The following is a 26,826-nucleotide window of genomic DNA, read 5'->3' as shown; positions in this document are numbered from 1 at the left end:
GGAATTATTTGATCTTTAAAACTCCAATAAATTTTTTGAAACCCCTCATGAACAATAACAAAGGCAAAGTTTTGGTACTCCAGGATCTTCGATAGCCAAGGGTTAAGAGCCAGTCCCGTTCTCTCCAACAAGCTTGAAAAAAACGTAATTTTGTTCGTTGGAGATCAAACAAAGGTATGAACCTAAAAATAAAGTCAAAGACACTTTATTTTTGTAGAAGTAGGTCAATGACATAATAACTTTCTGAAAGGAAAACCGTCAGTAGAACAGAAAACGAACGGCCATTTAATTAAAAATTTCTTAATACCCCAGAAATTATGTTTCAAACAAAGCATATTATTGTTGCAACGATAAACGATAATCGGAAGTTCCTTCACTAAATATCATAGTGGGTCACCGTCATACTAATAAAAAAAAAGTTAAAACAAATATACTTAAATAAAGTATGCCTTCCAGTGTTTTGAAAAATGTTGGATCTATGTTGGTTTTTTTAGAAAATGCATGATGGACGAAGTGATAGGGTATAATTAATGTTATTTGCTATCTATAGTTATTGATATTAAAACGAATTATTTTATAAGTAAATCAATAAAACTCTTCGGCTTCTTTTTACCCCTCTTTATTCAGTTAAAAAAAGAAGAACATTTGCAAAATTCGTTCTGTTTATTAATTGCAAATGGTGAGCATGGGCAGATCCACTGAGCCATTTTTAAAAGGGGGTTTCCAACCTAGGATAAAGGGGGTTCGATCCAACCATATGTCCACATACAAATGCATTGATCGTTAAATAGGGTAGTCCGACCCCCACCCCTTTCCTCGATCCGCCACTGAAGTGAAACCATTATGGTCGTGATACGAAAAAGGGGGATGGTGTCTAGTCTCTTCTCTTGTGTACAGTATAATCTACAAATTTGTAATGCAGACAGCTTATATAAATATAAGTAGTCTTGGTGATACTGTTAAGGAATTACTTTTGAAAAGAAAGTACAAAATACCGTTTTGGATGTTTCCATTCTGTACATCAGCTATTATTAACACTTCCTGGTGTAACAATCAATACACTACCACTAGGTGATATTCATAGGCATTATTTACATATTTAATTGAAATGTACATACATATTCTTTTATTTTTGTACTGGGCCCAACCGTTATAACAAAATAAGTAAAAACATATATATACATACATACCCCTCACCTGTCCATTTCCCGGCGCATGCGTATTTGAAATTTAACTTTCGGTTTTAAATGTAAATATACACAACAGTCATAAGTGTATAAGAAAATATTAAAAACTCCATAATTTATGATCATTTATACACCTAACCATTTTACATGGACAAATAGATCTTAAACATTGAAGGTAAGGAAGATAATAAGTTTACTAAAGCTTAATCTAATGACTTATTTTTGAACACTATAAATAGTTTATTACTTTACTAGCCTTTTTAAAAATCTTATCGGTGTGTTGCCCCCTATCAACAGGAGTAGTCTAGATAGTAGTATGTTATAATATGAATACACATATATAACATATTTACATAATTCAAAATTAACATTAGAAAAACTTGATCTTAAAAAATCCCCAAAAGTTATAAATATTCTCATTGGACAATGTTGGATCAGTAACAAATTATTTTATACGTAAAAACTCGTTTCAAATGTACAGAAGGTATTCTTAATATTTTCTATTTTCCAGGTACACACATATGATCACATAGACTCTGTAATTCGTGGCTACTAGTATATTGATCATAGATGTACGACAAAGTGTATAACTGCCCAACTAACATCCTCTTTTCCAAGAACCAACAGCATATCGATCAACATGATCAATAATGAAGTTAAAGTTCATACAATTATAAATATAATTCAAGTTGTCAAGCTAAATTTGACTATACATGCTATACAGGTGTGGAAATATACAGGGACCAATATAAAAGTAAAAAAAAAACAATGCCTTCAAATTATGCTATTTAATAATGATAAATATTTTATGCAATTCGTCAGACCGGTTTTTCGAAAGTAATTAAAGTACAATGTAAAACAACAGGCCCAGTGCAGAATAAATTAATATAGAGAAATTCAATTCATGACTTTCATAATAATTTGAAGACTTGCTATGCTATTCCCTGTTTCTGTATTTATATTTTATATCTTAAAAATATCTGTAAAAATTGTAAAAGAAAAATACAGAACGATATTGTTAAGAGGTTTAAAATACCTGTTTAAATGTCTTAAGGAATGCGTGTGATATTGATATGAATAGTTGATTGAATATTTACAACGAATTCAGGACAAGGCATTTAACTGATAAAAAACATGTAGAAACACGAACAAATAATTCTTATGGAGTCCAGGGACATTTTAAACTTATGTATTTGATCACATATTTATAACATGATAAATACATGAAAACTATCTTTTAATTTGAAGACAATCAAGGTTATAATACATGCATTTTTTTGGTACTGTCATATTAACTTTTAGCACAAATTTATAAGAAAACCTAATACTAAGAATCACGTGATTTTAGAATATTGAACATGTATTAGAGAATAACTTCCTCATGGGATTATTACATGTAAAATTTTAAGGTTTGTTTGTTTATGAATATTGGTTTCTTAAGTTTATCTAAAAACTATGTAGCACATAAAATTGAGAATGGAAATGGGGAATGTGTCAAAGAGACAATAACCCGACCATAGAACACACAAAATACATGTATACATTGAATTTTGTTGAATATTTTGTACAGTATTTTGACACATGTACTTTCGTTTCGATGTAACAATAACACTTGAAGGATTATCCTGGAATTGTTTCAGTGGCGGATCCAGAAATGTTCATAAAGGGGGGGGGGGGGGCACTCACTGCCTTAGAGGGGGCCGTTCATTTCATGCTTCAGTTATTTCCTATATGATCAACCAAATGTTTGCCTCAAGAGGGCGGTGGGTGACACCACCGCCCCCCCTTTTTTCCACCTAAATCAGCCTCTTATGTTTACTACCGGGTTTCCGTGTCTAAATTAACCACCATTCATTTTGGTAGATCTACAAAAGACGGTTTAACGTGACAGATTCTAACCATCGAATTTATTGTGATTTTTTCCCTCGTCCTGTGGTGCATAAATATTTGGGTCTGCACATTAAGAAAACAACCATCAGTCAACGAATGTATCCAAATCCTCTTTCTTTAATCTAAAAGTCGACGAAAGATCATACGATAACCGAATAATTGAAGACATTCAAGTGTAGGCCCTCAACAATAACATCTAAATGATCTACTAGCCTGTCAACTTTGAGGTTGTAGTGTTAAACCCCTATCGTGGCGAGTTGTGCTCGTCTGCAATCTTAATTGACAAGGATTAGTACAATTTCCACTTTTTATTACTAGTATTTATATTCTGTATGAATTGTTATCTTAAATCTAGGTGGAATAAATCGAATTATATATAATGATTTAAACAGATTGAAACCCTATATTATTTTGAAGTTAAAAATGAAAAAAAAACCTATCTACTATTTTTCTTTAGCCAATAAATTGTTCTCTGATAAAATAAAAAAATATTTACCAAGTAAGTTTTGGAAACTTCAACAGACCCTAACTGGTGGGAAAATATTTTAATTCCATGTGTAACTGTAATATATGAAGATTTTGTGTTTACATGTAGAAATTTAGAATTTTGTAGAAATTCAGAATTTTACTCTGCCATGACAAAATTGTAATACATCATGTTCCAACTAAACCACATCGGGATTTCGAGCTGTTTTTTTCGCGATTGAATAAAATACGGAGTTTTATATACTGTTTCTTTCCATAAAGATGTTATTGTTCAATATTTAGGATGGCTTCCAAATTTACAAGCACATTTACACATGGAACCGGAAAGTATGGGACTGTTTCTGGTAGACCAAGTTATCTTAATGTTGACACGGAGTCGTCGCCATACGGTTCAAGATCGACGTCGCCATACGGTTCAAGATCGACTTCGCCAAAACCATTAGATAATTTGAGGCAACGAATAACATCAACAGATCGGTATTTAACAAGTTATGATTACAGTAGTTCAACCTACTCTCCCCCTTCTTTGTCGAAGAATAAAGACGTTGCACAATTTGTGGAAATCGCAAGAAAGCTACAGACCATTGATCTAGATGCAGTGCAAAAGTCATTCGAAAGTTTCCAGGTAATTAAGTCATTTATTGAAATAAAAAGAAAAAAATGACATTGAAATAATAACGTAGAAATTAATTTTTTACACATTTTACAAAAGTAAACAATATTCGGACAACCATACTATTTTATTTCCTGAAAGTCAACGTAATTATGACAAAGCTTGATTAAGATTGTCATAACAGATAATTTTCAGAATATTATCATTTATTGAAATCGCAACTACATGTATGTGACATTGGCATACATATAATATAAAAACTATATACTCAAATTATATAACGATATATTTATTTGTTATTGAAGTATAACAACCCGTTTTGATAAATATTTCAATCCTTTTGAAGTTTTTTTTATTGTTTTTTATTGTTATCTTGAGATCACTTATTTAAACTAAGAAACATGTCTTTAGTTTGATTTCAATCATACGAATAAAACATGCGGGGGAAAAATAATGACAAATAATATGTTGGCGAATATAACTTTACGCTAACTTTACACAGTAAAACGAAATGAATTTAAACATCATCTATATAAACGAAAGACCGAATGCTAGACCCATTACGATTTCATTAACAAGAATAATCTGAGCAGTAATTGCTTTGATTTTGTTTATAATTTGTATTGTTTCTTAATCCTGAAACAGAGCAGACATGAGGATGGAAATTCCAAAGAAGAGGTAATCAAATTGAAAGACGAGTATGGGGTATTGGAAGAGACGTGTAAGAATTTCGAAAAGAAATGTATGCAGGCAGTTGAGGATAAAAGTGAATATGAGGAAAAGTTTAAAAGAATAAAAGACGAATTGAGAATTAAAGAAAAGGAGGTTGAACATCTTCAAAGAGTGGTTGCGGATAAGGACAGAGAACTAAAGCACATGGCTAAGGATAAAGAATCTGCTCTTTCCAGGTAACTTTAAAAGTTTTCTCTCCCCCTCTTGTTAAATGTAGATACATTAATTATCTGTTTTATAATTATTTTTCTCCTAAAGATTAGCACATACATGACAAAGCTTTTATACAAAAGTATTACAGGTTCTCTCTGCTATTATTTATTCTGTTGAGACCTATATTTTTGCATCTCTGGTGCAAAATTTGCATTCCGCCGTATATATGGTTGACTGGTGCATGGATAAATAATTCGTTGAGTTGTTTTTTTCCCTCATTGTTTGCACTGATTATTAAATTTTCTATTCTATATCACTGCTTATAAAAGCTTGCATTACCTTGTTTTAGGTCAATTTAAGAACGCTGATACAATCCCTTATATGTTAAACATACGACACAAAAACCAAACACATTAATAGGGTAACTTGATATGTTCTTCAACAATAAACAGCTCTCTAACAACAAATATATGAACAGTTGTAAAAGAATCACTTAGATCTTGTTTCAAACAAATGGAATTGATAATTATACCCCAAAAATCCACTATTACCATGATCACCATTACACCAACAACGGTATAAATTTAACCTTCATCAATTATTAGTCATCATCTTCCTCGCTTTGTGTAATACTAGTACTTATGAGTAGAGTTTTTTAAGACTTGATTCAAGAATAAATGTTTCTTTATATACTTCAAGACTAAGTAAGGAAATGGGAGACAAACTGAGCCAAGACAATCCAGCCATTGCAGACTTGAGTGACCCAAATCGATCAACGAAAATAGCTGAAATGTACAACTCAATTTACGACAACGAATGGACTGATGCTTTAGAAACCCTGCAATCAACAAGACTGGATGAGGAACATGCTGTCATTGCTTTATTAGAAATTATGAAGGTAGTATGAGACACATACCTACTAAAAATTATCGTTTTACAAATACGTAAACAACACAATTTAATTTAATTAAAAGCAATTCTCTGTAACCATGGTAACAACCAACCAAGCTGCGGCATGGTCAGATTTCCCTGACATTTTGTTAGTTTGAAGCTACTTATATACATACAAGAAATAGATTGACAAAAACAGTATGTTATGATTGTCCTCGTTGCCATGTTAACACAAGGGTCATTTTATAAATTTCATTCAGGCTACAGCATTAATTTTACCAAAATTGGTCATGTTACAGATTTTTGTATTTATATTTTTTTTAAAGTTTCAACAACATTTTGGTGTACTTAAAAACATGTGACCAAGTCATAAATGCCAATTTAGGCTTCAGAACATTAATTTTGTTTAAAAATTGCGTAATTATTCAGAAAAAAATAAAAGAAAGGACATTGTTCACCACACAAAATATTCTACAGAAAGTTATTGTATATATTGTTTTTAGTTAACTGCATATAATGAACAAAGTCCTTTTATACCATTTTTTTCAAACAACACGAAAGAATTGCAATATTATTATCAACATCAAATAGGTAGCACAGAATATTGTGTTGACAATATGGAAATACATAAAACTTTGCATCTTTGTATAATACATATCAAAATTCCAGTAGGTTTTTACGCTTTATAAATGCCATGCATCGAAAGCGTTTAGCTGGATTTGCCTTTCATCAGGAACACTCAAAGTCGACTTATTTTGACCCTACATGTATGTTAACTAATAAGGAAAAATTGGTTCTACTTTGCTTCAGAAAAGAAATGAAGAAATAGTTTGGTCCGTTGAAAATAAGGAAAAAAGTAAAGCCGACATTTCCTTCTCTTCTTTTTTTACATCCCCCCTTTTACACAAGATGAATGATCATGAATTTAAACAAATATAACGTTTCATAAGTACGGAATTTGACTGGTTTTGGTCTGTAATTGAAGCCGTTTCCCTGTGAACAAAAAATCGTATCTTTCAAATTGTTTTGTACTTTTCAGACCATATACCAATTCTGTTCCAATGTTAAAAAAGAGCATGTGGAACAACTTGAAAACCATTTACTTCGTCCGGTATGTATTATAACATTATTCATGAAATACTTCCGTGCCCGAACTTCTATCTTAAGTATATTATGTAATTACCAAAAAAGCTTAGTATTAATGGGACGATTCATTCCTTTCAGTTAAGATGTAAGAATTCAGATTAACGATACATGTGGTATAAATGTCAATGAGATAACTATCGACCAGTGACTAAAGCACGAAGATGAACAAAACGATAGAACACTGTATGTTTTCTTTTGGTGAGCTACAATAGGATTTTTGTAGTGCCAAGGACGAAATTCGAAAAAAAAGCAGGACAGGAGATTTGTTTATATTTATGTTTTTTTAATGCAAATAGATGTTATAAAACATCAATCGAATATTATCCATCAAATATCAGAAAAATTGAAAATTGCATGATTAAAAGATCTTCCAATTGATATTAGACATGTTCACCATAAGCCGATACCGAAACCGAAACCGATACCGAAACTACAAAAAATAGTAAGATAAATGGTAAATGTTTATTATTTTAATTAACTCAATCCTTTACTCCATTATATTACTTGAAAATTGAATACACTAGATGGAGTCTTACTTCAATTCACCAATTCACAGGTATCTATGACAAAGCTTAGTTAAATCATGAAAGTATTATATTGACTATATCAATATAATACTTCCATGGTTAAATTCAACCATAATGATTATCAAATACACTGATGCCAATATATACGTTTAAAGGGAATTAATAAAGGAATCAAAAGAAATATATATGTCAATGTGCTTGTTTTCGAGATATTAGCCATTGAAATTTTGACGAGAAAATATTCTCTATTGACTTTTCATAGCTTTATCATGGACAAGTTTAAGTTCTCAAAAACTATTAAAAACTAATTAACATTTTATAAGACTTAAACAGATGGCTTATCATTCTACATGTAAACTATTTATAAAAAGAAAAATGGGGTTCAATGGGCATTTTTTTTAAGGCATTCAAATGGATAAAACCAGAGGATTCCGAAAATCTGACAAAAATCCCAAAACATGACAAGCAAACTTCCTTAAGATGTTGATACAATTTGTTTATGATGTACATTAATCATGAAGCAGGTTTTGTCGTAGGAAAATAGCTGCACATAGTTCTACAATGGGTGCAATATCGTGCCTACTAATTATATAAAGAGAACCTATATTTATAAATTTTCATTCGTCTTATGAAATTTCTACATAAACTCTTCTTGCACGAATCTTTTTATTGACACATTTGTGTTGATCGCGGATTATAACATTTCGATTGCATAGCTGCCTTATATTATATGGTGTTGCATAAGGATGTTCAGATTGATAAATGGTATCGCCAAATAAGTAGCAATCACGTGGAAACGGTTATTTCTCTTGTGGACCGATCGTATCCATCAATATGTAAACCATCGCGTCATTGTTATATATGTTGTTCGTTGGTGGGTCTAACAGCATCAATTAAACATTATTTTTCTCTGAAACTAAAATACATCCAATATTTATTGTTTTCTTTGTCTCAATATTGTTATGAAAATCGAATATATAATATAAAATAAATATAAGCATTACTGCACGTCACATTTATATATTTTCAATATAGCTTTAATACCATTTAATGGAATGTATCCGACACTTGTGACGGACTCAAATACTAGTTTGGATGCGAACAGTCAAACAAGACCTTTCAGCAAAGTTAGATATCAAGTTCACAAGGTTGAATTTATATTTCAACACGAATTTGATAACTGAAGCACAGCGTTCAAAATGACTTCGAAGGGTAAAGCAGTATAGCTACTTTTGTCTATGTGAGATAAATTCCTGTAAAAAGTAAAATCACAAAAATACTGAACTCCGAGGAAAATTTAAAACGAAAAGTCCCTAAATTGTTGAATTGAAATAATACTCCATCTAGTGTATTCGAATTTCAAACAATATATTGGAGTAAAAAGGTTGAGTTAATTTAACACTATTAACATTTACCATCTACCTCACTGCTATTTTTGGTTTCGGTATCGGCTTCGGTATCAATTTCGGTTTCATTCATTCATTCATTCATATCTTTATTCCCTCTATAAATAAGAGATAAGGTTTCGGTATCGGCTTATGGTGAACATGTCTATTTGGAAACTGGTATGATACTATCAAATGCTCGTGGAAGCTTCTTGCATTTCTGACACCGAACATGAGTCAATATTTCAAAACTAATATTGTTTTATACATTAATGTATCCAGTTTGAGATCGATGACTTTGAAATTCTAAAGTTACATGGGGGAAATGATTACCTGTCAGATATACGGTACATCGGATCTTTTGCAAAAATGTAATAGTGTCCCGAAACAAGAAGGCAATCGATACAGATATTATTTTTATGTCCTTTGTCTCATGTCGAGTACAGTCATCGGATCAACATACATGTGATGTATTTTAGTCACGTCAGGGCATTTTGTGCGCCATTTGTAAATATGCCAGCGGGATATTCAAACTCATAGATTGAAAATAAACTGACAACGTAATGGATAGAAAAAATAAAAGGACAAACAGACAAACAGACAAACAATGGTACACAAAACACTACATAGAAAGTTTAAGACTAAGCAAAACGAACCCACCAAGTGCAAAAACGGAGGGGGGGGATATATAAGTATCGGAAATAATCGACATATCATTGAATGTTGTTAGATAAAAGTTTAATCTTCTTTCTTATTTAGAACAGATTTTTTAAAAGATAATTTGATAGCACGTGGAAACTTAGTGCGATTTATTAGTGATTGCTTTACACCGCATTTTCATTCAAAAGGAGATAAACCCCTTGAAGAATGCCTGCAAAGTGTATTTACTAAATTTAAATGAAAAGTAGGGCTCACCTTACAGAATACATAGGAATGAAATAGAATTAAATCGTGTCTTACGGACAATAAAACGAAACGCGCGGGTTTATATGTTTTTTTCAACAAACAATGGTTTTATTACTCTTTCATCTTGAAATAAATCCTTATATCATTTTAGATGACAAAACGCGAAGCTTGGTCAGAAGAAAAACAGTCAACCCAAAGCAGTCAAAAGCAGATTCGTTCTTTACTGATGGAATGTATCAAATTAGGAGCAAAAGATATGATACCAAGTCTACAAAAGGTAAACGTCTACATTAAAATAACATGTCATTAATCGAACAAAGATATTTTTATTGCTATGTAATTTCAGAAAACAAATCTGTAAAACATTGTTTCCATATTTCTCTGGAACATGGCATGTAAACCATTTGTAAAACCCAATCATGTCAGAAGTGTTATATGTTTAATGCAATTTTAGATAATAATAAGAATAGGAAATCTTTTAAGTCCCAATTTGGTCGTAAATTTTCTACAAAACTGAATATTGAAGGAAAACCACCAAGATAACAGAGACAATGTTTCATCTTAATCAATTAGTCAGGCGGAAAGACAGTCAAATCCTTTATCTGTTAGTACTCCATGTTTAAGATCATTCCTGAAATAACATTTTTAAAGTCTTGTTAAGACAAACAGTCTTAACCAAGTTGGACCTTGACTCGTTCGTGCAACGCTTGAACCAATTTAATTTAGGAAGGTAAATGTCCTTATAAACTATTATATATTTTATATAAGAAGTAGATGCATCAAATGCGAGGCACCAAGGAAATGTGGAAGAATATGCAAATGATTTTCTTTTCACATCAGATGTTTCTAAAAGACCTTAGATGGCATATTGGTCTTGCTACAACAACACTTATGTATTTGTGATGTATGATTGATCAAAGGTTGCTGAAAATAATTCAAAATATTTTCACTCGCTTTGTAGGAGAAGAAACACTTTGTCCTTTATATATTTTTCATACTAGACTATTGAAACAGTCTAAATTAACTGTATCAAAGCTTTATGTGTAAAGGTCAGAGGCTTGTTTCTGTAATGACTCCGTATCATTTATTTTTCAGAGTTATTTGAGTATGCGATCAAAAGCAATGTATGCAGAACAAATTCCTGAATACGTACAAAAAGTTATGGAACTGTGTTGGCTAATGAATATGTGTAATCCACCTTTAGTTTTCGGAGATGTCCCTAGAACAGGTGAGGAACTGGATAAAAATTATTACAAGGAGTACACAAAACAAGGAGACATCGTATCATTTGTTGTTTGGTTTCCTTTACTAATACAAGAAAATGGACCGGTTTTGACCAAAGGAGTGGCACAGCCAATACCATCTGAAGCGAAACTTAGTCGGTCAAGTGTGAAAGAACGGAGTAGAAAGGACATAAAAGATGACTGGTACAGACCAGAAAGCAAAGCATATAGCTCACGGTACAGTCAAGAGGACAGTGAGGACAAAACGAGGTACAGACCAGGGGAAGGAGAAGAAACATCAAAGAGAAGATCAGATAATAAAGAAGACGTGGTTTCACGGTTATTTGAAACAAATAAAACAGGAGGCCGCGTCCATATGGCAGCATCAGATGGAACAACTATAGGAACTAAAGATAACTTGTATGGACACCAGTTTGAATGGACAGGCACTTCTGCACACCAAAAAGATAGAGAAAATATACCTTCATCAGACTTTATGAAGTCTTACAGAGACCGTAGTCAAACAAGTGGGATATCAAATGATCAATATGGTAGTAGAAATACACAATGGAGCAAAAGCACGTCGGCAGGAACCAGCAGAATATCAAACTATGTCGCAGACATCGAAGCAAAGAACTATCTCAAATATGATACAAGCAACACGCATACGGGCAGCACTTTTTCTGGTTCAAATTATTGGCAAAGCTCTAACCAACAAGAACCACCTCGAATTGACAATGTAGAATATAAGGATCACAAAGGACAACTTGTCTTTCGAAATTTACCAGACGGTAAATGGTATTATGTTCAAAGCTGAGTTGGAATAAGCATACCTACTTTTATCAGTGAATACCAGTTTTGTTTTAACACTTTCATATCATACATTTGAGGGTTAAAATTTGTTACAGTTTAGTAGTTTTATTTAGATATAAACTTTTGTTTTATATTGTCTTTGTTTTATCTGTGTATATAGTTATTGAAGTTTTTAAAATATTGGTTTATAAAAATTATTCCTCTATGGGAAAACGATGAAAAAAGCGTCCATTTAAAATAGTTATTCCTAGAAATATTTAGACGCTTATCAGTACGAAAGTTGGTTATATGAGATCACATGACATATTTTGTAAAAATATATAGACAAAATTAATGGTACGCAATTTCTTGCGTCTGAATCGATTTTTCAATTCACCTTCATCAGGTACTCTTAAAGGTCAATCATTTGAAAGATATTTGAAAGTCACCAGATGACACACGAAAAGAGTGCGTCCGTCGTCCGTAAACTTTTGCAAAAATCTTCTCCTCTGAAACTACTGGGCCAAATTTAACCAAACTTGGCCACAATCATTATTGGGGTATCTAGTTTTAAAAATATATGGCGTGACCCTGCCAACTAACCAAGATGGCCGCCATGGCTAAAAATAGAACATAGGGGTAAAATGTAGATTTTGGCTTATAACTCCGAAACCGATGCATTTAGATCAAATCTGACAAGGGTAAAATTGTCATGATCTATCTGCCCCCATATTTTCAGACAAACTGGATAACCTTTTGTTTGGTTGCTGCCCCTAGTTAGTAATTTTAAGGAAATTTTTCAGATTTTGGTTATTATCTTGAATATAACTATTAGTAGAGATGAACTGCAAACAGCAATAATGTTCAGCAAAATAAGTTCTACAAATAAGTTAACATCACCAAAATTATCAATTGACCCCTTAAGGAGTTATTGCCCATTATGGTCATTTTTTTAACAATTTTCATAAATTTTTAGAAAATATTTTCCATTGTAATAACTTGGCCAAGTTCATTATAGATAGAGATAATTGTAGCAACACGAATGTTCAGTAAAGTAAAATCTACAAACACATTACTATCACCAAAACACAATTTTGCCATTAATTTATCTGTGTCCATTGTTTAATATGCACATAGACCAAGGTGAGCGACACAGGCTCTTGAGAGCCTCTAGTTTATTTTTTTCCTTTAATTTTGAAAACTATGATAGAGAGAAATTTTTAAATACAAAATATAACCAACAATATAAATTCTACAAAATAAATCTGCACTGTCGAAATCGTCCGTCGACTCTTAATTAGAGTTATGCGTATTTCACAAAAAAAATAATAGCTTCCTTGAGAGCAGAAACCCTCTATCATGAAAATAATGATAGGAAATGCAAGCACGGAAATATCGTACCAATTGGGAGTTATATACCTTGTATGCATGCATGTGATGCTGGGATGTTGCTATTTAGAAATGGACAGTTCACAATTGGAAAGCTTTTGTATTTTGTCTTAAAGTGTTGTTTTCAACCGACCCTCATTGTCAATTGCTAGAAGTTAGAAGATGAATACTAAATATGCACATAGACCAAGGTGGGTAACAGGCTCTTAAGAACCTCTAGTTTTTGAATGAAATTGATAAAAGAAACAAAGGCTGATTCGATGAACCCTCATAAAAGAAAAAAAAACGGTAGTCTATTTGAAGGATGTGTGGTCATGTCAATCCACTGATTGTACAAAGGGTTTTAATCCAGTGCGATGTATGTAGGCAATTAGATCGTATGGATAGTATACCGATAAAAGTCTTACATAACATTAGTTGTAACATGAATTTTACTCAGAAAATATATTCGATAAACACATATGGTTTACCCACATCTTTCTATGTCTCACTTTTCGTCTAAAGGTAAAGATAAGATCTAAACTTGTCTATCTTAAATCACAAAATAGTGTAATTCCATGGCGTTTTCAGTTTATATTCGATTTATGAGTTTGACTCCCTCTGGTATCTTTTGTTTCTCTTTTCTTTCCTATCGTTTTTGGGAAGTAAATTACGATAAAAATGAAATTTTGTTTATGATTATTAAAGATCTTTCCAAAATAGTTAAATTTTAATGCAAGCAAAATAGTTATCTGTGACCACTGAATTATTCCCAGTCTAAGGAAAACTCAATAATAATCACATTAATACATAAATAACAGTATGTTTTAATGATATAAATTACTTGCAGTACGAGTCCTAAAACTTAGGCTAAAAGGCATTTCGTTTATAATGTACATTTTCGAATAATAATATAGTTTCATCGTTTTATGGCAACAAATATTGTTATATAAAGCAACCCTTTAAAAATACTTTCCCTCAAATGTAAGCAAAATTCTTATATAGAGTAGAGAAACAAATAAATGAATAAATCAAGTAATAGATAATTAAAAAAAATATAATTAAAGTCATAAACAAATCACTAAAATGGGTAAAATAACACACAGTTTATTCGATGTACATATATACCAAGTCCAGTGTAGATATACTAAATATCGAGAAACTACTTAAAAGAACCTTCATAATTATTTTGATACTTGCACTTCCCCTACGTGTATTTGTATTTTCAATCTAAAAAATATTTCTTAATTTAAAAACACTCTTGAAAGAAAACTAATCATTGACAATTTTCAAAGGTTTCTTATTGTTTATACTATTTGAATGTTAAGGAATGGATGTTATTTTGATATGAATATTTGATTGATTATGTGTGGCGTCAGGTATAAGGGCCTTTGACAGGTAGGAACACGAATACATTAATTACTCTGAGACATAAGAAATTTTAAACTTATTTAAATAAAATATAAATATCCACAAACAATCCTTCAATCGCGCTAAATAAGGATTTAGTTTATTTCTATTGTCTTCTGAAATATATACTTTAAAACAATTGCATCACGTGATTTTAGAAAGTATAATATTAAAGAATAACTTCCTTGTGGAATTATTAATTTCCAAACTACGGTATGTCTTTGTTTATGTGTATTGTTATCTTATTTGATCTACATAATTATCTTGTGTAACATGTTTACACATACGTTAACTAATTTGAAAATTAGTACATATAGGCTCTTTCGTTTCGATTTAAACACTCACGAAGGATAATTAAGGTCTTTCCCCTACATGGGAAAGACCTTATTGTTTTTCTAATGTTTTTTTTTCTTTTTCTTTTTTTTTTTTTTTCTTCCAACATTTTTTTGACATGCCCGTCTCTTGTTTCTGTTGAAGTTATTAAGACCAAATATGGACCATCGCTAGACCTTACCAAGATCTATTACCAAATGACCCTGTTAAGGATTTCATCATCCCCTTTAGGAGTTATCTCCCTTTTATTGATTTTTTTCAACATGGCACCCCCTCGTTGGTTTTAAAGATATCATGACCTTAATTGAACATAATGTAGTACTCAACATGATGTATTACCATGTGAGGCTGATTAGGATTTCATCGTCCCCTATGAGAGTTATATCCCCTTGAAACAATTTCTTTCTTTTGCATTTTTCTCAAAAAGTATAAGAGATAGAATCGATTTGAAAACGGCAACATGTACAGAAACAGATGGCAATGTTAATAAACATATACAATCATTTTGTTATTTACCCTTATAAGGAGTTATTCCCCTTGAAAACTTGTACATAGTTTTAGAAATATTGTATTTCGAGAACCAGAAGTCGTAGAGACTTGGGACCTTCACCAATAATCTTTATTTCATGTGACCTTCAATATGCAGTCAAGGTCAAAGGTCACCGAGTGCAAAAAACAATTACGCTGCAATTTCAAGCTTACATATTAGGAAAACCATAAGACTTTGCTGCATACTTACAGCGTATAAAATGTTCCTCTCGATGAGCTCTACATTTTATACACAGAGCTCAAAAGTGTCCGACTGTTTGTTCAAAAGTTACGACGGGATGATTCTTAAAAGTATAGTATTGTGTGTATATCTTTTTAAAGGTAACAGATATCAACCTACTATAAACTGCAAAGATGATCAGTAATTCAAGACCTTCAATTTGAGGTCAATGTCAGGTCATGATGAAATTTCACCTTGACCTTCACATTATACTATGACCTTGACCTTGTGATATTTGAAAGGTCAAGTGGTCCTGAGTTGAATGGTGGTAGTCCCATGTCTCCACGACTTCCGGTTCTCAAGTTTGGTATTGCATCATATATTTGATTATTAATTTTGACCTTGGTGAACTTTGAAATTGTCCCAATTCTTTTTCTATAATGTTGTCCTTTAGATCAAGATCATTTACCATTTAACAGATTTGAGATATCTTTTGTCGTTTTAGAGATAATACAGTTTGAAATTTTGCAAGCGGCGGCATGTATTTCTGAATCAACAACATCTTACCACTTAAAATGTTTCTGAAATTTGAAGAGGTTAACATAGTTATATGTTTGACCAAATACCAAAAACATTCCATGGAAAAAAACGCCATAAATTCAATTTGAAATTTTCAAGTTTTGCATTGACTTTGTAAGTTTCATAACTTCTATTTATATAGTTGATATTGCATCATTTTTTGCACTTTATCAAATGGGGTCATCTGATATATCAAATTGAAGGTCTTAATAAACTCTACTTAAAAATGAAAATTTTAAACCCCCTTTTCATCCCAGGAGGACGGGTGGGGTCATTTAGTGCAAAAATTCAAAATTCTCAGATAGTAAGGTTGTTGCATATCAAATGAAAGAACAGAAAGCGTACATTTCAAATTTCAAATTGACGTCCCGCAAAATTTGGTTGGTTGGGGTCATTGAGTGCAAAAAATAAATTTTCTTTTACGATAGAGTTGTTGTATATCAAATGAAAGGTCATGATGTGTACATTGGAAATATCAAATTCCCAACCTCCAAAAATTGGTTGGATGGGGTTATTAAGTGCAAAAATCAAACTTTTTAGAACATGGCGTTGTCGCATATCAAATGAAAGCTCATCTACCCTGTGTTACATATATCATACTTCCGATCTAAAAAATGAAGGAGGATGAGGTCAAGTGTAAAAAGCGAAAAGTTTCAAAAGGTATGCTTGTCGTATATCAAACGAAAGGTCGTACAAAGAACATTACGAAAACATCACTTTTACAGGAAAGACCTTTCAATTGTTTTACAAACAATTGAGATACTAGTTTTGGAATTATTGCTACTGTTTCCCTGTGGCAGTTGACAATTACCACCCTTCATGCTGTAAGACCAACATTACAGAATCCACCCAACGAATTAATTCTAAACATTTGCCGCTGTACGTAAACAAACTTCCACCAGTCAATTAATTTATCCAATTCCTCTTTCTCCCAATTTTAAAACATAAGAAATTGCTTGCACCAAGTCAGGAATATGACAGTTGTTATCCATTCGTTTGAGGTGTTCGAGCTTTTGATTTTGCCATTTGACTAGCGACTTTCCGTTTTGAATTTCCCTCGGAGTTCAATATTCTTGGGATTTTACTTTTGTTGTTGTTGTTGAAAATTGTATTGTCTTCATTATTAATTAAAACCGGTTGGTGTTAATGGAGTGACATTGTTAATGTATAAAGTGTTAAAAGTCAACGTCTGTCGACTAATTAAAGTAGTTTATCTTCGATTCTATCAAGTCGGTGGGTGTAAGTTTGAACCTCGCTCGTTGCGAGTTGTGCTCATCTTGAAGTTCTTCGATGACAAGAATTGGCAATTTTTCTGTTGACGGTCAATGGTTCCTTCTGGGTACTCCGGCTTCATCCACCAAAAACATCCGACCGACATGATATACTAGTAAACAAGGTAGCTGAAAGTGGTACGGAACACCAACAAACAAATTCAGCCGTCACATATCCATCAACCCTGATACAGTAACCATAACTGATGTGCCCATTTAAAATTAATATTTCCTAACCGAAAATCGAACAAGGAATAAAGTATTCCATCGAGTTATATATAATCAATGTATGTTTTTAAAAAACGTTATGATTGACTATTTTTGTTTGTTGACGTTACAAATTGAAGGCATCTTTCTTCACTAGACTTATTATCTGTCTATGTTAATTTTTGCATCAAATAAGTTAAGGAAACTGTCAAAGGACCTAATTGTAGAAAATATTTTTTATAAACATGGTGTTTGTGTTATATTCAAGCTTTGTCTTTTATTAAAGGGAGATGATTACCGATGAGACAACTAGTCGCCTAAATTTAGTTCAAATGATGTCGATGTACGCAATCATAGGTTACCATACGGTCTTGAAAAACGAGAAACCCATGCCGCACAGTCAGTTATAAATGACACAGTATTCGTCACAGCGTCTCTCCTCTTTCTCTCATTGTGACAAGTTTCAATACTAGCTACACCGATTACTAACTAATTCCATATATCTAGGAATAACTTATTTAGTTTAAGATATTACCTTTCTTCATCGAAAAAATATTGTTATCATGAGACAATGTGTCGATGTTGCTAAATTAAAATGCTTGAAACATTGAATAGAAGAACATACGAGAGTGCATAACAGATTACATTACTCTTCGACAACTGAACCTTAAACACTCTGTTTCCTTGTCCGGGTTTGGTTTCCATTTTAGTCCCATAAGAGACATTAATTGTCTAAGTGTGCATTTGGTGCATTGAAACTGACACCGCTAATATTACTTTTAACAGTTAAACGATGACCAAATTGACATATAAATGTATTAAAATACCCGTGGTCTCCAATGAAATACTCAATAAACAAAAAACAAAACGTGACAGTCACGATAAAGAATGACGTTTATAGTATCCATCACTTTAAAGAAAATTTTGTCTTCTTTCAACAGAAAATGTCTTCCCGGAGGCAAGATACACACAGCAGAACCGTGGGTCCAGGCAGAGCTTCAAATTTATACGATTTCCTCAGACCTAGCTCTGAATCTACATACAACCGGGCAACTTCACCACATGATGAAAGAAGTCATCTTGATACGCACAGTAAACCTATCACAAGGAGAGAATTTCTTTCCAGAGACCACCAACCATCACCAACAATTTCTAGTGAAGGGGAAACCAACGATCATGATAGACAAGACCGAATAACATCGACAAGAAAGGTTTATATTTCCCCCGACAAACTGTCATCACCAAATGTCATAATCGAGTATGACAGGACGAAAAGTAGATCATCGAGAGAATCCTCAAAAGTGGACCAACTTCTAACTTTGGTTAAGGATTTACAGAAAGTTGATATTGATACTATAGAATCATCTCTGAAGGTAATTATACTTAGGAGTAAGAAATTTCAGCTTTTTAGATTCAGAATATGATTTTTTTATATCGTTATAGACAATTCTGTAGTTCTTATATATTTTCTACTCGTACATTTTACATGTTTAGATTTATTCATTCGTGTACTTTGTTTGACATGGTAACATGATTATTACTTTACATTGTGTATCGACATCTACTTGTGTAATGTTGAAGAAGATATGTTGACCTCTTTTGTTTATTTTTTTCACGCCATGCAGGGATATTGATACACCTTTGTGACATTTTACTAATTTTTTAAAAATAAATCCAATAATAAAGACAACGAGACATAAAAAATGTCGGCCTTTGTTTGAAGCATTTGATTGTCCTATGGATGACGTATACTACATCCCTGTGTTTCCCTTTTTGAAATTAATAAAAGGGAGAAAGTAAGTATACAGAAGATGATCTGTTCATTTTTATTACTCTATTTGATTAACAGGACACAACTACAGAAAAACTGAAGTCTGAGTTGCAGAGACAAACTGAGGAATACAATACACTTAAAGAAGTAAATGATGAATCCATGAAAAAATATAAAGAAGCAGTAGACGCTAATGATGAAATAATAACTAAAGCAAAACAGTTAATAAAGGAAGCAAAACAAAAAGCTAGGACAGAATCCGAAGAAACCATTAAACAATTGAAAATGCGTCTGAAGGAAAAAGAGACTGAATTAACAAATCTCAAGTCTGAAAAGGAATCAGCTTTATCCAGGTAATTTTGAGTTGAACATTGTAGAAAGCTAACAGTTTTCGAGTTTTCATAAATTTGTAAACATTTCAAATTCAAAAAGCAGTTCTATATTCAATGTTGATATGTTCACTTAACAAACTTTTGTATGAACGTATATCTATGTAAATCTATAAAACGCAGACGATTTGTACGCATAAAAAGTCATATCTTAAAAAATTGACCGAAGCAAAAATAGTATAGTATTCCTCGGTATTATATCACCACTGACCTCAAATTACCGATCCATACAAAAACAGCAAGTTTTGACGCAGCAATAAAATCAATCCACATGACTTTTATGGAAATACGAAAAAGATAATATAATTTGTTATGATAATGATATAGTATCAAGTCAAAAAATGTTTGTATTCATTATTAAGAATCTATGTAGAATGCAAAAAGAGTATAGTAACCTCGTTTATTTTATTTTATTCACGTTCTTTCTTCATGTACTAAATTATAATCCTGGTAACTTTGATAACGATTTATTCATAGCTACAGTATTATAGTTTAAATTTTCCATGAACAGATGCTAGCGTTCGTGGTTTTGTTGGCCATGTGACTCTTCGGCTGGTTTTTTTAATCTTCGCACTTTTTTGTATTTGTGACAGGATATAAACTAAGTGTAAGTCAAGTTTAAAGGAATGCGATATTCCTAGTATAACGTATCTTCATAATTTTATGTTGTTTGTTTGCTATATCAGTACCTGTCATATTGATCTATGATCACCATGCTTCTTACTCGTCTGAATATTCTCTAATACTTATACAATATTTCTAATTGTTAAGAATTCAAATTCGTATATTAAAAGGTGAAAGTCTGAATAAATGAATAAGTATAAACTCAACCGAACTGTTTCTTATCTAACCAGATTAAGCAAAGAAATGGGCGACAAGTTAAGTGAAAACAATGCAGGAATTGCTGACCTAAGTGACCCTAATAGATCTACAAAGCTTGCAGAAAAGTACAACAACTTGTATGACAATGACTGGACAGATGCTTTAGAGAGTCTTACTACTGAAGGTCGAGTAGATGAAGAAGCTGGTGTCAGAATTTTATTGGAAATAATGAAGGTATTGAATGATTTCTATGTAATGCTATCTAAAGTAATTACGGTATTTAAAAACATGATATACAATTATATTTAACATAAACGTTATGAATCATAGATTTGCATTATAGGGTTGATTAGTAGGTGTTAATGCTGATGATCATGAAAATTTGTATGTCAAAAGCGTTTTTTATAGTTTTGTTTTATTCAAAACCAGCAAACCTTTACATTTCAAAGCCGAGATGAAAAGTATTAAAGGAACTGAATGATAAACAACATTACCTAAATTGAAAAGCTAATTAAAGTTCAGGTTTGTCCAAAAATACACGTTCATATGGTTTTGGAACATTGTTTCAGCGATGATGTCACTGGTTTGTCATAATTATGCAGTTTAACGATGAATTTCAAATATTTTTACTGATCCCTGGATTGAGACTAATAAAGTATACTTCAATTGTAACATGAAAAAAATATGAAGGTTTATAATAGTATCACATTTCGATGCACATTTTGAACCTATTAGGTAAAGCGCTGTCTGTTAAGATTGGAAACACCAGGTTTATTTAAAACATATAATATATAAAGTCACGTTATTATAATGGCCCAAATTATGAACCAAATTCAAGTATTTCTTGCAATACTACAATCGTAAAATATTGTTTAAATACTTTACTGCCAGGTCTAAGTAAGATTTTCTTTTGTCCATATTTTCATGTAAACTCAAGATTCAACTCGCCATATTTGTCTTTCAGCATGCCAGTTCATTCTGTAAAAGGGCGCAAATGGAATCGTTGCAAAGTTTGGAATGCATTTTAAGTAATCCTGTAAGTGAACTTTATTAAATCAATCGTAATATTCATAAATATAAGAAGATGTTGTATGATTGCCAATGAGACAACTCTTCCTCCACGTCATAATTTGTAAAAGAAAACCCGTTATGAGTCAAAGTACGGTCTTGAACTCGGAGCCTTGGCTCACACTGCACAGCAAGATATAAAACGCTCCAAAAATGACTAGTGTGAAACCATTCAAACGGGAAAAACAAACGGTCTAATCTATATAAAAAAATCGGGAAACGAGAAATACTTATGAATCACATCAACAAACAACAACTACTGAACACCAGGTTCCTGACGTAGGACAGATTCATACAAATTCAGCAGGTTTAAATATTTAAAGGTACCAACCTTCACCCTTACCTGAAACAATAGTTACATCGCAACATAGAAAGACACACTATAAAATATCAATTGAAATGGCTTAACTCAATCAAGAAACATATCAACACAAGTGAACATACATTGAGCGAATAAATATGTACATACAAAATCAATAATATAAGTGTTGAATAAATAAAAGCAACAGTAGTATACCGCTGTGAGATGTAAAGATAATTACGTAAGTCATCTAAAACCTTGAACAAAATGCCGCCAAATAGAATAATATTCCCAGGTAAATGAAAATAATATTGTTTTAATGTTTGCAGTATAAATTGAGAACGGAAATATTTTTACAAAATAAATAATTTTGTTGTCCATAGTACTAGAACAGAAGTACAAATGTATAGTATAAATGCTGGTAAATATAAAGAGTATGCACACGAGCTTTAAAGGTGAAAACTTGTTATTTTGCAATGTCCTTTTAAAGGTAATATATTTATTGAATAAACATGATGTAATATGATATTTCAATGGCACCAATATACAAGACATGTGTTATTTTTTGTTGTGACTATGATAACCAAGGTAGTTGGTTGCATACCGTTAATTTAGGTTATGTGATTAAAAGAATATCCGTTTACTTTTTGAAAGCTAGATTCCCAAAATAAATCAATTACACATATCTTCTGCCTTCCATTAATTCATGATTTTGTGTATTTTTTCAACAACGATTTTTTTGAAAGATATTCTGTTTAAAAAAATCTATATCTTTGTTCAAATCTTTAGGTATCTTCAAGAGAACATGCAACAGAAAGCAATCTCCAGAGCGGAGAAGACAAGCAAATCAGACAGATGCTTGAAACATGTCTGAAATTGAAAGCCAAGACAGCGATTGATAATTTGCAAAAGGTTCGATAAATATCCGTGATTTCTTTTTAATCAAGTTTACTTTATTTTATCTAATGGATGTTTTTTCAGTTCAGTACATGTTCTGTATAGAATATCCATCAGCAAGACAAAGTAAAATTTAAAAGGGTTACCCTTGTTGTGTAACTAAACAGAATGTCTTGCTAATTGAAGTTTGACCTGAATAGTTGATTTTTTTTTATAACAATCTGTTTCCAATTTTCGAACGTTTTGCTACAAACTAGAGACAGAAACAATCTGTACCCTTGTTATTTCATATAAAAGATAACTTTGTAAAGACCCGAACCTCCTTTTGTGGATTGTCAGATTAGAATGTAGATATGACGTGAACATCTTAGATAAACTATATCTGATTGTATTTCCCATGGCATAACGTGAGGGAAAATCCTTACTGACTGTTTCAGTGAGTTACAAGATCGATAATTCGTAAAAAGTAAAACAACAATAATACCAAACTACGAGGAAAATTTTAATCGGAAAGTTTCAAAAACATCAAACTAAATGGAAACAACTGTCATAATCCTGAATTGGTACTGGCATTTTCTTAGATAGAAAATGGTGGATTAAAACACATTTCATAAATAAAAATGAAATTTTGCCAATTATAAACAATTATTTGCAGAGGCAGACGAATGTATTTAAACAACACAATGCTCGTTTCTGACTGTATTACAATGTAGTAGAGATAAACATGTTTGTAAGCACATAATCATCTCCCTAACCTGTTACATGGGTTTATCGTCAAAACATAAGACCAAACATTAAATATCAGTTTCGGTGCTTTTATCAGACTTGGGGTCAATTACATTGGAATGTAATTAATTAAATTACACATTACTTTGCAAAAATGGTCAATTACACTAATTACACATTACACAGTTTTTGAAATGTAATTAATTAAATGACAATTACTTTACTAAAGTAATTAATTAAATTACACATAACATTTCATCACGATATTTTTTAACAATATTTTACATGTTCATATAATGCATGTTTAAAATATTCATGTAAGCATAGTTTAAGCGTTGCATTTGATAATCATTTAATATAGTTATTTTAATGTTTTGTCAATAATAGTCTGAATCTTATAGTCTGAAAACAGCAATTGTAAATAGTCTTTCGACAGGAGCTAATGTTGTGCAAGATATTGCTCGATCAGGACATGGAAGTTTTATGATTAGAAGATCATTATATTGATAGGAGAGGGAATTTGTTTCTATTAACTTGCCAATACATCAAGGGGTATTTTGACATCTCAGAAATGAACTCATTTGAATTAAACATAATATGAATAAAGAAATCATAAATGAATTTAAAATATTTTTTTATTTTACTTTAAAAATATTAAAAAGTGTGCTTGTCACAATATTGAAAATAATTTTTAGTACAAACAATGTATATAATGTCTAAATATTAGCAATATTTTGCTAATTAGATAAAATATTTGTAATAGTGGCATTGCCTCCGAACATTTTAATCTGAGTAATTGCTGTTTGTTTTTACAGCTGTTAATTTTTATTTCTATAATCTTTTTGTGTATACTAATTTGACAAAATGATTGTATGCAGTAATTTTAAATTCTAAATGAACTGTCTCAGAAAGATAATTCACAGTGACACATTTTATTGTTTTTGTTTAACAAGGTGTTTATTACTTATCAATCTATTTAGTTAAAGATCTTTCTTAAAAACTAAACAACCCTTATATATGATTATCACATTTTTTAAATTATAAGACTATTAATAAAAAATCTGTAGGTCAAATAAATGATATAAAAGATTCAGAATAAATTACAAACTTCATATATTAAAAAAGCATGTGATATTAATATTTGAAAAATACATATAATTTTACAATTTATATTATTAAACACAAATCCTTAACTGTAACACCATAAAAGTACATGTAATTGAAATGTAATTCAAAAGTAATTGAGCATTACATGCTTTTTTCAATGTCATTAATTAAATTACCATCACATGTAATTAAAAAAATGCTCGATTACACATTACATTCAATTACATGGAAAATTGTAATGCATTACACTTAATTACCATTACATTTTTAATTACCCCATCCCTGGCTTATATACCAGTGGCTTAAAACGTTGATTTTAGTTCTCCTGCTTTCGATAAATGCATAAATGTTGCTCAGGTCTATACAATTTTTATAATGTTCTTTCAACACTATAGTATCACAACAAGACAAAAGAAAAAGAGAACTAATCTGAGTGTATTTTATGTTAATGATAGAAGATAAAGGTATTTCGTGCGCCCGAAGTGCGTTTCTGGATAGTGCTGGAAAGCAAGTTTAAAGTAGTGAAATATTGTTCATTTGTTATTACTGGTTGTTTTAAACTAGACACATTTAATTTAGATATCAATCGAGTGATACTAATACACTTATTTTTTTAAATTCGATAGCTGATAATATATATGGTTTGTTGTTACAGAGTTACATGAATTACAGTCGCAAACCAATGTACACAGAAAGATTACCGGAGTATGTCAATAAATGTATTGAAATTTGCTGGTTAATGAATACCCATAATCCTCCTCTTGAATTTGCTGAACCTCCAATGTCCGGACAACCATATGACAAAGATAGCTATAAAGAATTTACCGTACAAGGCGACACAGTTTCTTTCGTTGTTTGGCTCCCATTATTGATTGAAAAAGATGGAGCTATTCTTACAAAAGGAGTTATTCAACCAGTTGCAAAGTCATTCTCAACCTCCGTCTCGGAAAAGAAAAGAAATACATCTGCTGATAAAACTAAGGTAAGGGTCCGTCCGGAAAAAGACAATGAACGACTACAGCGTTTGTTCTACAATAAAGAGGTTGAACAAAAAGATTCATATAAACATTACCAATCGAAAGATGCAGAGAAAAAACTTTCTGATCTCATTGGCGAGGGACGTGAACAACCGTATACTACTGATTATAATACAAAGTATGGTGGAGATATAGACCGTCCAGGCGTAAATAAAAATGAACATCATTTGAATGAGATGTTTCAGGATTCTACACATCGACCTTATTCCACAAATGTTAGGAGTCCTTCAAATGCTGAATCTAAATACAAATATTCGACCTTGTCAGAACCAGCAACAAAAAAGTACACTAGCTATAGACAAAGTGAAAATTACAGTAGACCACATTCAGCCATTACTGAAAGACAAGCAGAATATGATAATAAATATCAGAGACCCAAAACAGCAGGTGCAGAATCAAAAGGGAACAATCTGGCGTACATTGATCCTCAGTTAGCGGAAATATTTCAAGCTGGACGAACAAAATATGCCCTTTACAACAATCAGCTTTATGCACATGATAGCGATAGTAATTTATGGCGCCCTTCGAGCGGATTTAAAAACTAATTGATAAAAGTTATCTTGGAAGCCTTTAAACGTATTTTAAAATATTTTACTAGTTGCAGAACAATAGACACAGGTTTTGTTTTTACTTAGTTTGTAATTTTATTTGACAATAAATTGTAAATTTATTGTCAAATCAGTACTTTCGTAGATATTATTTAATAGTTGTCAAAATGATTATAGCTCAAAACAAACAAATGTTTTCCTCCTTATGTTGTTATCACAATGATACTTCTATGATACATTGGAATTTTCTGAACAATTTCCTTTTATATTTTAGTTAAATTCCATAATTTTGTGTTATAAAAAATGCGTTGGTATAAAGAGTTGTTATAATTAAAATGTACATTTAGTCTTA

General features: G+C 31.5%; 2 protein-coding genes across 4 annotated transcripts in view; one reads left to right on the top strand and one right to left on the bottom strand.

The window, feature by feature from the left end:
• The window catches only part of LOC143085438 (heat shock 70 kDa protein 12A-like), a 9,270-nt gene extending 7,934 nt beyond the window's left edge, over positions 1–1,336 (bottom strand). Inside the window, exon 1 of the mRNA XM_076261782.1 lies at positions 1,191–1,336. The gene's annotated coding sequence lies outside the window, so the exon portion shown is untranslated. The remainder of the gene's footprint in view (positions 1–1,190) is intronic.
• On the top strand, positions 1,217–26,826 carry LOC143085437 (uncharacterized). 3 transcript variants are annotated; one of them, XM_076261780.1, is made up of 7 exons: positions 1,217–1,362; positions 3,846–4,188; positions 4,822–5,084; positions 5,761–5,959; positions 6,992–7,063; positions 10,068–10,193; positions 11,012–11,981. In XM_076261780.1, the coding sequence occupies exons 2-7, from the start codon at positions 3,847–3,849 to the stop codon at positions 11,954–11,956; spliced, it is 1,947 nt and encodes a 648-aa protein (XP_076117895.1). In that variant the 5' UTR covers positions 1,217–1,362; position 3,846; the 3' UTR covers positions 11,957–11,981. The 3 variants fall into 3 exon arrangements, with proteins under 3 accessions (XP_076117895.1, XP_076117894.1, XP_076117896.1); XM_076261779.1 differs by lacking the exons at positions 3,846–4,188; positions 4,822–5,084; positions 5,761–5,959; ... (1 more) ...; positions 10,068–10,193; positions 11,012–11,981 and adding exons at positions 18,750–19,181; positions 19,658–19,932; positions 20,823–21,024; ... (1 more) ...; positions 22,949–23,071; positions 25,545–26,826 and having other exon boundaries at positions 1,226–1,362; XM_076261781.1 differs by lacking the exon at positions 1,217–1,362 and adding an exon at positions 2,499–2,596.

Source organism: Mytilus galloprovincialis, chromosome 8 (assembly GCF_965363235.1).
Source record: "Mytilus galloprovincialis chromosome 8, xbMytGall1.hap1.1, whole genome shotgun sequence".
Lineage (NCBI taxonomy): Eukaryota > Metazoa > Mollusca > Bivalvia > Mytilida > Mytilidae > Mytilus > Mytilus galloprovincialis.
This window is presented reverse-complemented; position numbering and strand designations above follow the sequence as displayed.

Excerpts from the sequence above, each read along its gene's own strand:
- LOC143085437 (XM_076261779.1), top strand. The coding sequence starts at position 18,753 with ATGTCTTCCCGGAGGCAAGATACACACAGCAGAACCGTGGGTCCAGGC. Across the intron at positions 21,025-21,754 it reads TTTTATTGGAAATAATGAAG|CATGCCAGTTCATTCTGTAA; the intron begins GTATTGAATGAT and ends TTTGTCTTTCAG. Across the intron at positions 23,072-25,544 it reads CGATTGATAATTTGCAAAAG|AGTTACATGAATTACAGTCG; the intron begins GTTCGATAAATA and ends TTGTTGTTACAG.